Source organism: Lygodium microphyllum, chromosome 20, assembly GCF_053477565.2.
Source record: "Lygodium microphyllum isolate KBCC chromosome 20, Lygodium_microphyllum_v1.1.10, whole genome shotgun sequence".
In the NCBI taxonomy this organism is placed as follows: domain Eukaryota; kingdom Viridiplantae; phylum Streptophyta; class Polypodiopsida; order Schizaeales; family Lygodiaceae; genus Lygodium; species Lygodium microphyllum.
In genome coordinates, this window is record NC_141154.1 from 68886296 (window position 1) to 68903933 (window position 17638).

Here is a 17638-nt window from a genome sequence, read left to right on the forward strand (position 1 = left end):
TTACTATCATGAATGACCATCAAGTCTTTAAACCAATTTGCCCCTTGGTTTGCTCAAAGATTGGCCTTCAAGTGTGCTTCTTGGATGATAAATGTAGCCCCAAATGTTTACTAACTAAATGATCAATTGAATCTCCTAAAATTGCCTTAATTCAATAACTAAAATCGCTGACTCCAATGGTTGAATTTGCTAAAATTTATTGAGAAAGGATGAGAAATGGCTAGAGAGAGAGATTTCTGTAGAGAGAAATTTCATAGTTTCATTAAGAGAATCTCTTCAAATTAGTTGTTGCCCTATTTCCAAGACCATTTGCCACTGTCATCTATTACCTAAGAGCCCTAAATGGCCCAAAATGCTATTATCAACTACCAATTAACCTTCCTAAGCTATTACCTACTATTGTAGCCTCTTTTAGGCAAGTTGCCACTCTTGGAGGGTCTCTTGCTAACTGGAAATAACTAACTATTGCAATAGTAATGACAACCTCCTTCCTCTCTCACAACTAGTATAAGGCTAAAATGACCCTCTCAACCTCCCACAACCTTCTTCCCACTATATGGCCAAGTTTTGTGAAGTAGCAACCTTTCAAATCTAATTTTTAATATTTTTTAACTTTATTGGATTATTGGATTAATTAATAGTAAAAATTCTACTTGTTAATTTAATAATTATTATGGCTAAGTAACTAATAATTAAATTGACTAGGCCAATTTATCATCCAAGTGATTCCCAGTGCTCATTAGCCTCAAAACTAGCACCATTTAATTACTAACAATTCTGTAGTGTTAATGACAATATAAATATTTTGAACTAAATTCTAACACCAAGTACCACCTAGTATTTGTCTAGTATAACTTGTTACAACTTTTGGCTTTGGAAGCAACAATGAATATCTTAGGGTCTTAGATTCCACATTGTGAAATAAATAACCTATACCTCACATGCAGCTCACATTTATCCACTTGATTAACTCTTTAATCAAATGCTAAGCAAAGTAGATTTCATGTCCTTGTGATATATAGAGTAGTTTTCCTACAAGATAGGAGCCTCCACAACTAGGTCCACCTAGGCAAAGGGTTGTTATGAACTTTTTCGCTACCACAGCAGAGTGTTTGATCAACAACCTTTATTTACAGCAAGCAAACAAGATACAACATACAAGAGCTTCATCTTCAAGGGAAATCTCCTTGGACAGAGCAATGACACTCAGTTGAGTGAGACACCCACATCTGCTTAGAACGAGACACAGACACCTTGGCAAGAGATCTGAGCTATCATTGGACACCATAGGAGATATGCATAGGCATCTCAGCCATACAGCTACATTTTCACCCGAAGGAGGTACTTCACTAAGAAAAATACTACTTTTGTCCACTCTTTTCTCTCTTTTTGTGTACACATTTGTACATGAACATATTCTTGCATCAACCCCCATTGTAGTCTCCTTAAGTGATAAGTTTGAGCTTACTTTCACATCCAGGATCATGAAGCTAATCCAGACATTTGCAATTTCAGATTCTGGGAATATTAAGGAGAGCATTTTCTCAACAAAAAAGAGCAACTGTAGCATCCATATCCCAAAAATAGCAAACAAAGGGAAAAGGTTGGACAGTTCTCCTGTGAATGCACATTTATCAGTGCATAAAAATGAAGTCAAGAAAGTCACCTTCAGTATCTTCATTGCTCAATTTTGCAGGTCTGGTCTCTGAATCCATGGTCCCATAGAGTCAGGCCCAATCACTCTTTTAAGTGTAATATATTCAGGCCCAAGAGCACAGAATATCATTATCCAATGGATATCTCATGTTTAGGTCCCATCAATGAACATAGATCCTAGCATTTAAGGAGCAATCTAGAAATGTAGTTCCCATACCAAAGTGGTATATTGCATGTCTTATCCCTCATGAACAAGGACTCTCACCCAACACAAGAATACAGACCCCATACCAATGTGTTCATTACATCCAAATCTGAATGTGCCCATGACAACCCAATCTATGATTAACCATGCAAATTAATTGAAGATCAGAAAATAACACATATATTTATATGTTCTTTACATGAGTGCTGACACCAGGCAGGCTGCCAGGACAGCTGGCACAACTGGGAGGTAGACATAGCATGCAGAAACCAGGCAGACTGTGGCAGCGAGCAGTCAGTGAACAGTTGGATGTAACAGCCAACTCTATAAGGCTGGTCAGACCTGTCGAGACATACAGATAGGCCCACCCCACCCTAAAAAAGGGCGCTTTTGCACACATTTCAGATGACTAAGTAGTGCAGAACTTTCGGCTGGTGTTCCCATGGTTGTCATCCCATTGACAATGCACTTGGCAGTGATAGAACTACCTCCAGAAGAGGCATATATCCAGCAAATTTCAAATGGGAATTCAACATCCTCAATTTTGCACATACAACAGAGTTGTGAGGGTGAGCTTTATCCTGCACACTGAAGGCATGCACATCATTGTCAACCTCAATAAAAGCTTTTCCTGGTTTCTTCCATGCATTCGCTGATTCCTTCATACTGTCAATTGTGTCAACACCTTCATCAATTCCATACTGCAAGTAAATGCTTGACATAAGTGTATAGTTAGAAGCATGCCTACATTCATTTTTGATAGCCCACTCAAAGCATCGCCTGCCTAATGCCAAGCTTCCATGCATACTGCAGTGACTCAAAAGGGATGTCCACCCCATAAGACTAGATGTGAAAGGCATAGTTTCAAGTAGGTCTTCTGCCTCTTTCAAGTGGCCAGTCCGACCCAAGAGATCCACCAAGCATGTGTAATGATCAAAACTAGGTTCTACCCCATGTCTTGATCTCATTAAATTCAAAATATAAAAACCTTCCTCTTCAGTGCCGACATGGCTACATGCTCTAAGAAGAGACACAAATGTTAGACTATCTGGTTCTAACCCTTCATGCTGCATTCTCTCATAGCTAATCTTGGCAAGGTCGGATTTGCTATCCTGTGCACATGCTGCGATGATAGCATTCCAAGTGACCAAACTTCGTTCTTGTGATGTTATAAAAACTTGGTGCGCATCCCTGAAACTGCTGATTTTAGCATACATGTCAATGAGTGCATTGCAAATAGTAACATCCTGCTCCAAACTACTCTCTATGATATTGCCATGAATTAGTCTCCCCTGATTCAGAGTTGCTACAGTGGAACAGCACTTAAGTAAGGACAGAAACGTAGTTTGATCCGGCACTATACCTCTTTGCTTCATTTCATTAAAAACCTGAAGAGCTTCATCTACATTTATACATCCAGGGAAATCAGGACATGATATTATGTCAGCTGACAAGCTGTAGTGTTGCGCTTTCTCAAGCAGCTTGAGTTGCCTTTCATTGTCTTCATTCTGTGCATAACCAGAAAGTAAAAGGTTCCATGCTTCAATACTCACTCCCTCCGTTTTCTTAAATGTGGATTGTGCATCTTCTAGGCTCCCACACTTTATGTACATATCAAGAAGAGCCTGTTGAATATCTTGATTCAGCTCAAGTCCCTTTTCAATTGTACTCCCATGAATCAATCTCCCATAATCCAAAAATGCTTCTCCGCAGCAGGCTTTCAATATGTTTACAAAAGTGACGTTCTCATGATTAATTCCCTGCTCTTGCATTTGCTGGAAAACATGGAGTGCTTCTAGACTAAGTGATTGCTGGGTGAAGCCCCATATCATGGTGTTCCAGGTCACAATATCAGGCTTCATGCTCTCCTGTTGCATCCTAGAGAAAAGCCAAAGAACTTTATCACAATGGCCATTTTGGGCATAGCCTCCCATGATTGCATTCCAAGACACCACATCTTTCCTTTGGGATTTGTCAAACACCTCTTGTGCATCATCTAAGCTGTCACATTTGGCATACATATCAACAAGGGAGCTTGTTAGAGCAATATCTAACTCATGTTCATCTTCAATAATTTGAGAATGTATAAGCTTGCCCCTAGTGACATCTTGAATATTTGCACACGCCTTTAGAATGCTAAGAAATGTAACAATATGTGGGTTTATGCCATCCTGTTGCATTTTATCAAATGTCTGAAAAGCCCTCCAAGTATGCCCATGTTGAGCATACCCTGCAAGCACTGTTGTCCATGTTACCACATTTCTTGCCTGCACATTTTCAAAAACTTTGCAAGCAAGATCAAGGTCCCCAAACTTACAATATATGTTTATGAGTGCGTTGGCAACATAAAGGTCTGACTGTAAATGCAATCCAATAATATGGGTATGAATCCGTTTCCCTTCATCCAGAGATGGATTGATGGTGCACGCTTTAAGAATGTTAACAAAAGTGAAAGGAGTTGGATCCACTCCCTCCTGTCGCATTTGATTATAGAGTTGAAAAGCTCCCTGTATGCAAGCATGCTGAACATTTGCAGCAATCATGGAATTCCAGGCTGCTGCATCCAGATTTTGCAACTTTTCAAAAGTCGTCCTTGCATAATCAAGCCTGCCAAAATTGGCATACATGTCAATTAGAATGCTTCCCACAAACAGGTCGGAGTCAAAACTTGCTCCAACAATACATGCATGTAATATTATGGCCTGCAACTCAACTTCAGTGCTGGCACAAGCTTTCAAAATACACACATATGTGACCTTGTTGGGGACCACGCCCTCAAGTTGCATTCGCTGGAAAAGCTGCAATGCTTCCTGGGGCCGCTCTTGCTGTGAGTAGCCAAAGATCAAGGAACTCCACGCCACAACACATTGCATTTCTAGCTGATCAAACGCTTTATGTGCATCCTCAAGGTCATCGCACTTAACATACATGTCAATAAGGCTGCTCCCAACAAAACCACCAGGTTCCACACCACCTAGAATGATATCCGAATGAATGAGCCTTCCTTTCAACAGATCCTTCAAGACTGTGCATGCTTTTAGGCCTGCCACATATGTATGCCCATCAGGATTGATTCCAAGAAGGATCATCCGACCATAAAGGTCCAAGGCCTCAAGGCCTTCTCCATGAATGACGCTCGCCGATATGATGGCGCTCCATGAGTAGACAGTGGGGTGTGGGAGCATGTCAAATACGTGGCGGGCCTCGTGCAGCTGTCCACAGACGGCGAAGAGGCGGATGACATGGCTACCCAAGAAAGAACAGGAGTCCATCCCGCATTGTTTGATGAGATCGCGGACCTGGAGACCTGCGCCGAGGTCCTGGTGGCGGATGCACCATTCGAGGAGGCGATACAGGTGCGGAGCTGGAATATGGGCTCCCCTCTCGCACAAGCAGGCCACTTCCTGCAGGGCCTCATGGAACTGCTGCTTGCTGTGTAGCTTCCGTGAGGCCTTGACAGCCCAAGAGCTTGTTGAGGGAGCAATTTTCTTGGCTCACCAGACATGTCAATGGCTTCTTCTGAAGCACAGGGCAGCGCCCCGCAGAATTACCTCGATTCCTTCAGGATGTGACTGGCTGTTCGGCAAGTCTTTCTCTATTCCCAACTTCCGTCTGCCATCATCAATTTTCATTTTTATAAATTGTGATTAGCTTTGGCAATAAGGCACAATTTCTAATTTTATTATGATTATTATAATAAATTACAATAATTGACTAAGGAATTACTAATGTTCAAGTAGTTATTGGAAAAATGCATACTAACTACATTCAAGAGGTGGTTAACCACATGAGGTTGACAAGTTTGACATTGCCAGGGTGGCAATCTGGCTGTTGAGAGTGTAAAGGTCGTTGTTTGCCTTCTTTCTAGGAGACTCATGAAGTGTGAAGACTGTGGGTAATGTTGGAGCAGCTGGCCAACATGTAATATGAGAAAGCTTGTCAACGTGTCCTATGAGCTCAGGTAAGTTACTCATGAATATATGTGTGCACCACGTGGGTTCAAAATAAGGTATTTCTAAAATACCATTTTTATACTTTTTTTTTTTACATACAGGAGGGTGTAATATAAAGGGGTTATTTATAGATTGAATAGAAAATTGTTATGTTTTACTCAAGAAAATTTCACAAATACGCACGTGATGTAGAGGATATACATATAGTAACTTCCTCGAGCCTATGAGTAGGCTGACCTACCAACATGAACGGGGTGTAGATGATCATGATTTCTAGGTGTTGGTCAATGTGAAAAGGCCCTTGGCTTGAGGTTGGATCATCAATAGCAACATCTAACATTGGTCATCATGTTCTTATGGTGGGATAGCTAGGTGGTGGTTTCGAGGTAGAGCTATGAGATTCAGTTATCTTCTGCATTGTCAAATAATGTTAGAAGGATCTTTGTGGTTAGCATTTACACTTGTTTGGGCCAAACATCAAGCCACAAACCATATTGGCACTCCTTTTCTCTTGTGTCTTTGGGTTGTGAGAGAGGTTTATCCTTAATCACTGCTCGTGTGATATCTTTTTTGGTGCCTCCACAGAAAAGTGCCAACAATGGCGTGGTGTTTCAATTTGGTTGTTCTTCAATTACAAGATGGTGAGCTTTCGTGGGGGAATTGGATGAAGATGTAAATGCATGTATTTCTTATGTTGAAATGCACATGCAAATGTTTCATGTCAAGGATGATGAAGCAAAGGTGGGTTTTGCTTTGCAAGGATTTGAAGGCTATGCATTGGAAGTTATCAATTGTGTACCGGATGATGTTGTTAGCAATTGGGAAAGCTTGTCATAGCTTTTATAGAGTTTCTTCTTTATTCACCCTACAAGTTCTAGCATGAGTGATTAGGCATATAGTAGATTTCAAGGATTGTACCAACTTCATATCAATGAGATCTAGGAGATGGGCTACTATTATGAGGATGTGTTGTATCCAATGTGGTAAAAGGTAAAGGACCTGACATATAAGGTATGCCAGAAAAGCAATGTTTGGAATGTTGAAGAGAAGATATCCATGTATCTAGATGAGAGGGAAAGATGTGCATCAATGGATGCTTCTTTTGCTATGGAGAAAGCTTGTCCTTATGAAGGTATTACAATCATTGGTAGTGATAGAGAAGAGGGAGAGGGCTTCCTTAAGTTTCCATCAACTTGTGATACAGGAATTGCAAATGTTTCGTATAATGATGAAGATTTTGGTTTGTGTTTCTTGTTTTATAAAGAAGGTCTTGATTTCTCTTGTGGGATTGGTGATGTTTCTAGTCATCATTATGAAGTTATACATGATGATGCTTTTGGTAGTGATGATGTTGAGTTTGTTGTAGAAATTGTTGAAGAAGTTTGTTTCTTTGAAGAAGATAAGATTGAGCACCTATCCTATATCCTCAAAGAAGTGGGAATGCTTAAAAAGTGCTTTTTGGATTTGGATAATGCTTCTTGTATTGAAAAGATGCTTTTCGATAAGCAAGAAAGTAGGGATACTAATGTTGAGCATGTTGTATGTCAAGGGGAGATGCAAAGAGATGTAGAAGAAGAAGAATGTCCTCTTCTCCTCTTTCCCTCTATTTTCTATGTTAAATTTTCTTATAAATCGCATATGCAAGATTTGCATTTGAATGATGGTACGAAGGGTAGTATGGGTAACAAACCACACCTGGATGTCTCTTGTGAAGGCTCTCATCACTAGAGTATGCATTAGAGGATGTGGGTACTATGCTCATGTTGGAAAAGGCAACACATGATGTGGTCACATCAAAGAGCACTAGGGTATGTTGATAGAGAAGGTTGTTCCTAACATTTGCCAAAGTGTTTACATTGACCAAATGTATGCAAAAATGTGTGGAATCCAAGGTACTTTGAAAGGCTTCACAATGGAACAATTTGGATTACCACTTGATGAGAAGGTAGTATGAATTCTAAGGTGTGAACAGCCTTATTGTTTTATGGAGATGAGGTCAAGGGAAGTAGTAGTGCTCTGGATGCAAAAATACATAGAGGTCTTCTTGGTTTTCTTTCTTGGATGTATACATGTTCTTGCAAGGCTTCTAGGATATGAGAAAGATATTATGTTGCTCAGAGACAAGTATGAAAGAAAACAAGATAATAAAGTAGTTTGTGCATACATGATTCTTATGGAGCATAGTTATTGGGAAGGCAATTTAGATTCTTCAAGTGCATATAAATTGAATGGTTCTTCTATGTTTTCTTCAGGCTTATAGAAATATTTTACATGGGATGAGGAGGACATCATCTATGTGTTCAATCCAAGTACTCAGAAAGTATTCATCACCAATCAACATGATGAGAGTGGGATTATCTATGTATTTGATCCACGTGGAACACTACACACGAATGATTGTGATTTGGGGGGGAGGGTTAAATATGTCATGCAATTTTCACGTAAGCTTGATTTACCCTAAATAAGTTGGAAATGCTCTCTAGCCATTGAGATGACAACATGTGTATGTGTGCAAGCTCATGTTTTTGGATCCTTTTTCTATATGTTCACATAATAGCAAGTCGTGAATGGTGTCAATTTGCATTGGCATAGTTCTTTGGTGTTAGTGAGCAGTGAGTGAAGCACAGAGGGCATGGTAAGGATTTATGCATCAAAATTTTCAAGGAATGGTCTCGAAAAACACATGCTTTAGCATCATGAGAATTATTGGGCACAAGAATGTGCCCAAAGCTTCATGGGTTTGTGAATAAAATGTTACCTTTGTTTATCTATTTTAAAAAAGTGCTAAAGATTAGCATGGAAAAAGGTGATATGGCTTAGTTTTTATTAAGCTAAAGCTATTAACCTTTAGTACAAAAGAAAGCTTTGAAAAAGTAGAGAAACGCAGAGTTGGCACATGCTATATATGGTTGTATCTTGTTGCATACAAAAGAAAAACATGTAGGAGGAAGACTAGGCTTGTAACGACATAGATGACTAGGGTTATAGCATGTTTGATTGGCCCATATTTCACATGATTAAGGAGGTGGATGATGTCTGATTAGGCTGGCCCCCATAAAGCAACAAGACCATGGAGGAGCTTGCAATTGACACGGTTGTTGTATTGCTGAGGGTGGCTAGCTATGGAGATGGAGTCTAAAGATGTTGGTTGACATAAGGGGCTCCCAAGTGCTACTTGGCTGTGATCAGTGAGACGGAGGCTCTCTCCTAATGATAGCAAGTTGGTGGGTAGGAACAAGAGCATATTTGTGATATATTTAATGGAGGGTGATCTTGTTTATGTTGGAGTCAGGGTTCCAGTTTAGCTATTGAGAGTGCAGAGGCTATTGTTTGCATTCTTTCTAGAAGGCTCATGAAGTGTGAAGACTACGTGTAATGCCGACCAGGCTAGCGTACGTGTAGTATGAGAAAACTTATCACTATGTCTTGTGAGTAGGTTGACCTACCAACATGAACTAATAGAAGATGAACGTCATTTCTAGGAGCTAGTTGATGTGAAAAGACCCCTCGCTGAGGTTGGATCATCAATAGTAGCATCTCAACATTGGTTGTCATGTTCTTTTGGTTGGGTGACTGGGTGGTGTTTTTGGGATAGAGCTATGAGGTTCAATTATCTTCTTCATTGTCAAAGAATGTTAGAAGGATTCTCTCTCATGTCTTCGAGTTGTAAGAGATGTTTATTTGTGATCACTACTCGTGTGACCTCTCTCTTGGTGTCTCCACACAGAGGAGTGCCGACAATGGCTTGGCGTTTCAGTTTGGTTGTTCTTCAATTACAAAATGGGGAGCTTTCATGGGAGATTGGATAAAGATGTGAATACAAGGATTTCTTACGTTCAAATGTGCATGCAAAGGTGTATTTTGCTTTGCAAGGATTTGAAGGCTATGCCTTGGAATTTATCAGTTTTGTGCTTAGTTGTTCTCCAGTTTGGTTGTTCTTCAGTTACAAAATGGGGAGTTTTTGTGGGAGATTGGATGAAGATATGAATACAAGGATTTCTTATGCTCAAATATGCATGCAAAGGTGTATTTTGCTTTGTAAGGATTTGAAGGCTATGCCTTGGAAGTTATCAGTTGTGTACGAGGCAATGTTGTTAGCAATTGGAAAGCTTGTCATAGTCTTTATGAAGTTTCTTCTTTATTCACATTGTAGGTTCTAGTATGAGTGATCAGTTGTATAGGAGACTTCTGTGAGGTGTCCACTAGTCCCAATCCACGGCACACCTTTTAGTAGTCCATTAGTAGGTTTTTCCATAAATGATGCCGCCCGGTGCTCCCTTGGAACATCACGGGTTTGTCACTTAGGCCTTACCGAGTCTACTTCGCAACGGGAGAGTTCTAGCCGAACCCACTAGGATTGACCTGAAGACTTGGGTTTCTAAAATCGGATGGGTCTCCTAGCAGCCAGCTAGCATCAATAATTTCGAGTTCCACTTTTTAGAGGATTACTCGATCTGAAGCGGACTTGCCATTGCACTTGGTTCAAAGAGAATGGGAGACGGAGGGGAGTGTGGTACGTCAACCCTCTTGCCCATAAGGCAAAATCCCATTCCGGCCCCCTAAAACAATGCAAGTCAGTTCTACCTAATGACTACTTGGTCAATTTATCGTCTTCCTATTTCTATATCCGATATAGAAAAGCTCCCAGCTAACCGGGACCACCCTACCATTGGACGGACCCGTCGGGGGTTACGCCCACCCGCTTTCCTCTGATGATGGGTTATCTTTAGTTTTTTAATTACCTACAACACATTTATTGGAACATATACAATCAGCTTCCTTAATTAGTCCGTTTAGTCACACGTTCCTTCACATAATTTATCTCACTAACACGCATACAATTCGAATAGTAAAGCAAACTTCTTTATTATATTGGAAGTCTTATTAAAATTTCCATCATTCCGTCCCAGCGGAAGATACACAGAATTCCATAAGGACATTCTGTCCACCAAGATTTCACCCTCATAACTAGTATTTAGGGTTCCAGGATCCCATCCTGGGTCACGAAGGGGCTCGTCAGATTCTTGGAACAATGCAGGATTTACAGCCAGAGCCCCCTCTGGCACCTACAATTCCTACTGCCCGAGACTATCCCTACTGACAGACCTTTCGCCTACGGAGCCGGTCCAAGCCTCTCGTAGCGATAATCATGACCCCCTTGGAGTAGGGTCTCGCCGCTGGCTTGGGGGTAGCCTAGCGCGATCCTTCCTTTTATTTTGTTGGCAATAATTTCAATCAAAATCTAGATTCTAGCAAACACAAACAGTCCTTTCAAATATGTATCAAATAGTGCAATGACAATCATCCCAACATGTAAATCACAGTTTCACATAGCCAAGGTAGACCTTATCCTAAGGTAACCTTTCATTCTAATGAAGATTCTTCTCCCCATAAAGAAGTGTTGAATACACCTCTTAAAACATGTTAAGCAGTGCATGAGTTTTCCATTTGGATTCACTTATCTAAACATAAGCAAAATACCTTAAGGAAATATATTGTGTCAATAAAATCAACGAGATGATCTTTAGGATTCCTAAATAGATAACTAGTTTCTATAACCTTCACTAATCAGTTCTTAACCTTGTCGCATTTGATCATAACTATATGGAATACACGTAAAGACATATGTACAATAACCTTTGGCAATTAATTCTATCATGATTCAATGCCTTAGTATCCCAACTATTCTAGCTAGAAATCATAGTGATTAATCGTTTTATGCTTGAACTAATATGTCTTTCTGGATGAGTTATCAGTTTAATGTGTAAGCGAAGAATATGAAAGCTAATATCCTACGTAATTTATCTTATATTGTAAAATTGATAATCTAGTAATGAATAACCTGGTTTGGCGGCATGACGACATTAGGAACTTCATCTTTACTCGCGCTCGCATTAGCCACACCCGATGGTCCAATTGTGGTGGCAATTCCCGCAACCTCGGGCACTCCCGTATCATTGGCAATACCCGTTGCTTGACCGGTTGCATTGATTTCCATAGCTTTTCCACTTCGTCGCTTTGGAGCCATCGTCCACGAGAAGTTTGAGAGATAGGGAAGGTGGGATAGATTTTAGATGAGAGAGGGTAGAGAATATGGCTTAGTTAAAGATCGAGACAAGGGATTTGAGCTAACTCTCTTCCTCTTTCTCTTTCTCTCTCTCTCTCTCTTTCTAGCTTCTCGTAGCCTCTTGAAGGAGTATTCTTCCTTCTCTCTTCTTCTCTCTCGCAGCCTCTCGGGGTCTCCTTATCTCCCCTATGCCTCTCCCATGCCTTGTATTTATAGTGAATTGGGGAAGAGTGCTTGTGGTTGAGAAGTGGAGCTCTTTGTGGAGGGGGATCTTGGAAAGATCAGTGATCTGATGCTCAGATAATAAATCTGATGGTTCCATTGGCTCCGAAAGGGGGGTAAAACCCCCAAGACACTTGGTTAGAAAGCTCTCAGTTCACTCCTTCTTTTCTCTGTTCGAAGTGCTGTCTACTGCCTGTAAACTGTGATCGCGACGCGCGCGATTTCGCCAGTCACTTTTCCTTATTTTTCTTTTTATAAAATCTTCAAACTAACTAACACATCACTTGTTTTTTTCTTTTAAATGACATCTAGTTTTAGAAATCTCCATATTTTTTAAAAAAATTAAGATAATCTCTAAAATATCTAAAATATTCTAGTCTTGTCCAAAAGTCTAATATTTTTAGACCATCCAAACTATACACATTATCCTAGTGATTAATATAACTCATAAGTTTCGTTCACGTTGTAATTTACGTGAAGGATGGCCACGGTCCTTGCCAATTCGAAAAAAACATCGAATTTACGACTCTTGATTTTTCTAAATAAAATATTTTAAATTAAATAAAAATTATTAATAATTAATGTTAGTTAGTTTTTACCTTAGTTAGTCTTTAGTTAGTAATCTTACTAACTTATTACTTAACTAACTAACTTTTGAACTAACCAACTAACTTTTATTGTGTGGAAATATTACAACTTCAAGGATTGTACCAACTTCATCTCGATGAGATTAGGGAGATGGACTATTATTATGAGGACTATAGGGATGTGTTGTATCCAATGTGGCAAAACATACATGACTTGTCAAAAAAGCAATGTTCAAAATGTTGAAGAGAAGATATTCATGTATGTAGATGAGAGGGAAAGATGTAAATCAGTGGATGCTTCTTTTGTTATGGAGAAAGCTTGTTCTTATGTAGGTATCACTGTCATTGATAGTGATACAGAAGAGGGGGCCCTTCCTTCACCATCTTCTAGTGATATAGGAATTGCAAGTGTTCTGTATGATGATGAATATTTTGGTTTGGATTTCGTGAAGAAGGTCTTGACGTCTCTTGTGGGATTTGTGATGTTTTATGTGATATTTCTAGTCATCATGATGAAGATATGCAAGATTATGCTTTTGGTAGTGATGATGTTGAGTTGGTTGTAGGAATGACTGAGTAAGTTTGTGTCCTTGAAGAAGATAAGATTGAGCACCTATCTTATATGTGCTAAAAGTTGTGGGAATTCTTGAGAAGCACTCTTTGGATTTGAATAATGTTTCTTGTATTGAAAAGATGGTTTTGGATAAGCAAGAAAGGAGACATGTTGATGTTGAGCATGTTGTATGTCAAGGGAAGATGCAAAGTGATGTGGAAGAAGATGAATGTCCACTTCTCCTCTTTCCCTCTATTTTCTATGCTAACTTTTCTTATAGGTTGCATATGCAAGGTTTGCATTTGAATGACAGTACGAATGATAGTATGGGTAAAGAATTGCACTTGGATGACACTTGTGAAGGCTCTCATCTACTAGAGTATGCATTAGAGGATGTCTTGGAGGATGTTGGTACTATGCTCATGTTGGAAAAGGAAACACATGATGTGGTTATCAAAGAGGACTAGGGTATTTTGATAGAGGAGGATGTCTTTGAGGATGTTGGTACTATGCTCATGTTGGAAAAGGAAACACATGATGTGGTAATCAAAGAGGACTAGGGTATTTTGATAGAGGAGGTTGTTCCTAGCATTTGCCAAAGTGTTTACTCGACCAAATGTATGCAACAATGTATGGAATCCAAGGTAGTATGAAAGACTTCACAATGGAATGACTTGGATTACTACTTGATGCGAAGGTAGTATGGGATATAAGATGTGATCAGCCTTATTGTTTTATAGAGGCCAGGTTAAGGGAAGTAGTAATGCTCGGGGGGCAAAAATACATAGAGATCTTATTGGCTTTCTTTCTTGTATGTATACAGGCTCTTGCAAGGCTTGTAGGATATGAGAAAGGTATTATGGTGCTTAGAGACAAGTATGAAGACAATAAGATGATAAAGTAGTTTGTGTGGACATGATGTTTATGGAGAATAGTTATTAGGATGGCAATTTGGATTCTTCAAGTGCATATGACCAAGATGGTTCTTCTATGCTTTCTTTAATCTTACATAAGTATCTTGCATGGGATGATGTGGACATCTTCTATGTGTTTGATCCAAGTACTCAAAAAGTATTCATTTCTTATCAACATTATCTTAGGTAGGCCGATACACATGAATGTTTGTGGCTAGGGGAGGGCTAAATATATCACATGTTTTTTGCATAAGTACGATTTACCCTGATTAATTTGGAAATGGTCTCTAGCCATTGAGACGATAGTATGTGTATGTGTGCAAACTTGTGTTTTTGGAACCTTTTTTCTATTTGATCACATAATAGTAGGCTATGGATGGTGTAAATTTGCATTGGTGTAGTTCTTTAGTATTATTGATATTGGATTCAACTTTAGAAAATAGTGAGTGAAGCACAAAGGGCATGAAAATGAGTTTTGAATCAAATTTTTTAAGGGATAGTCCCAAAAAATGTGTGTTTTAACATTAGAGAATCATTGGGCATGAAAATGTGCCCAAGGCTACGTGGCTTTGTGAATAAAAGGTTGCCTTTATTTATGTATTAAAAGGTGCTAAAGATTAGAATGGAGAAATGTGACATAGGTTAGTCTTTATTAAGCTAAAGTTATTAAGCTTTAATATAAAAGAAAAAGCTTTGAAAAAGTAGACCTGGTGAAGGCTATATATGAGAGGTATCTTCTTGTACACAAAAGAAAAACCTTTTGAAGAAAGAGTCTGGGCTTGTAACAACATGGAGGGCTTAGATTGCAGCATGTCTAGTTCACACATATTTCATGTGATTACGAAGGTGGGTGTCATCTGACTGGGTGGCCCCCATGAAGTGGGGGACCATGGATGAGCTTGCGACTGACATGGTTGTCATGTTGCCAAGTTTGGCTAACTATGGAGACAATGTCTAAAGATGTTGGTTGATGTAGGGGGCTCCCAAGTGTGCTATTTGGCTGAGGCGGTAGAGGCTCTCTCATGATGATAGCATGATGGCTTCCATGTATGTCGGGCATGTAGTGTTGATTTTAATTGAGAGTTCAGTGGGCAGGAAGGAGAGCATATTTGTGATAGCTTTATTGGAGGGCCATCTTGTTTATGTTATAATCGAGGTGACAGTCTAGCTGTTGAGAGTGTAGAGACTACTATTTGCATTTTTTTAAAGAAGGCTCATGAAGTGTGAAGACTGCGGATAGCGCTAAGTAGGCTAGCCTTATGTATCACATTAAAAAGCTTATCATTGTGTCTTGTGAGTAGGTTGACCTATCAACGTGAATTAGGGGAAAATGATCATGATTTTTTGTGCTAGTCTATGTGAAAAGACCCCTGTTAACTCTCAAATGAACAAGGTGGAAAATCCAGAAAATCTAAAGTAGAAGACAAGGCCAAGGAAAAAGCGGAGATGAAGGCACGCCAAGAAAAATTGGGGAACACAAGAAGTGTGAAAAAGCCCTAACCAAGGAGAGGCGCACAGGGAAAAGCGTAAGTCAAAACTTTTGTAAAAGAGCGCAAGGCGCACCATGATTTATTTTAAGAGTGCCAGTGCAAATCATAAATGTAGATGGTGTCAAGATTATGGGAGAGAAGGAAGGAGTCTCACTTGTAGCTTTCTCACTTACACAATGGGGGAATACACACAAAGGTGGAGGCTGAAAATAGTTTTCCTCTTCTTAGTTGTGTAAACCAAAAGAACTCTAGTACAGAGAAAGAGAAGAACCCTATATATGGGTCTCAAACCAAACTCAACTAACTTGGGTGGCATACTAACTAAGCCACGAACTAGAGTAGATAAGGATAGCTGTAATCTAGCTATTATTCATGGGCGGTGTACCAACTGCATCTGCAGCTAATAAGTCGGTGACATAAATGCACAACGGTCACCTTGGCATATCACGAGTGGAGCTCGATATCTCAACAGACAGGTGGTAGGAAGGAAGATGGGAAGATAGGATAACAATGGAGAAAAGGGCCGGCCATGTAAAAAGGAGATGACCACCCAAAGCGGATTTAGGGCTTTGTATATAAAGTTCAAAAGATGAATGAGAGCTCATTCTTTTGGTGTGTGGCAACAAGAGACTCACCTTCTTCTCTTCTTCTCTTCTCTTTGCCTGCTTGTGTGTGCTTGAGGGAGGGTGTGAGAGTATGAGGGAGTGAGTGTGTGAGGGTGAGAGATCAAGGGGGTGAAGCTCTCCATCATCTCCTCTCTTCTTCTTCTCTCCTCTTCTATTCTCTTCTCTTGTCTCATGTGCGGCTATGGAGGATGGAGCTTGGAGGTGGAGACTTAAGGATGCTTGAGCTTGCATCAAGAATCGTGGAGCTATCGGTGATGCCAGGAGGCATATTCCACGGTAGATTCTGTGAGGTTTTGCGGTGGATTCCGTAAAATTATATTTATTTGCTGGGGCTCATACACAAGGTGGATTCCTTGTGCGAAAAGTTGATGGGGACACCTGTCCTTTTCGGGCATCACCTTAATTTAATGTGCAAGTGGGTGATTCCATAGTGGGTGATTCCGCAAAACATATATTTAAATTAATGGATGTTTATGAGTTTAAAGTGTGCACTCATATTAAATTAAGGTTAGGATAGAGTTTCAACCTATTTATTTATTTTGTAGCTGAAAACTGCTAGGTATTCACATTTGTTGGTTTAATTTTATTATTTTCTAATAATTGTGAATGCTTTAGTTGATGTGTAGAGCAAGCGACAGTGGCATTGGGAAGCACTGGGTAATAGCGTGTATTCAAGTTATTTTGGTGCATAGATCGGATGCTATATGCGTGCGTAGTGAGCGCCGGAAGGTCCCCAAGAACAAAATAACTCTACTTTTGCACAAAAACCAAGAGAGAAGACTTGCACGACATGAAGCAAAAGACTAATTGGGTACAATCTCCCCCCATGCCTTGTGTTAGCGCTCCACAAAGCATGTATTTGATATATTATTCCTCTCTAAGCTAAAAAAATAGCCCAATTTACAATTAGCACACTTTAGCTTTTGTGTTTGCTTTTGTCCCACTAAAGAATTAAAGCTATTGGGCATCCAAAGAGTCGGGCTATGCCCAAATACAATGTCCAATAACAAATATTTAAATTATGCACCTATGCACATACAAAATAATAAATAAATGTCAGACGCTTCAATAAATAAGCGCGTCAAAATAAATATTGGCGCCACGCCTAAAATGCATGCCCATCAAAAATGATAATTTCTTTTAAATAACTCGAATACATGCTATCGCCCAGTACTTCCCAACTCCACCATTGCTTGATCTACACATCAACTGAAGCATTCACAATTGTTAGAAAATAATAAAATTAAACCGACAAAAGTGAATACCTAGCAGTCTTCAGCTACAAAATAAATAAATTGGTTAGAACTCAATCCTAACCTTAATTTATTACGAGTGCGCACTCTAAACTCATAAACGTCTTTTAAT

At 39.6% G+C, this 17638-nt stretch overlaps 1 protein-coding gene across 1 annotated transcript; it reads right to left on the reverse strand.

Annotated features, from left to right (window-relative positions):
• Nucleotides 1–1111: 1111 nt before the first annotated feature.
• LOC148018994 (pentatricopeptide repeat-containing protein At5g27110-like) lies at nt 1112–5476 on the reverse strand. Its single transcript, XM_087701508.1, has 2 exons — nt 4179–5476; nt 1112–4091 (listed from the first exon to the last, which is right to left on the reverse strand). The coding sequence occupies exons 1-2, from the start codon at nt 5131–5133 to the stop codon at nt 2311–2313; spliced, it is 2736 nt and encodes a 911-aa protein (XP_087557634.1). The 5' UTR covers nt 5134–5476; the 3' UTR covers nt 1112–2310.
• Nucleotides 5477–17638: the final 12162 nt, after the last annotated feature.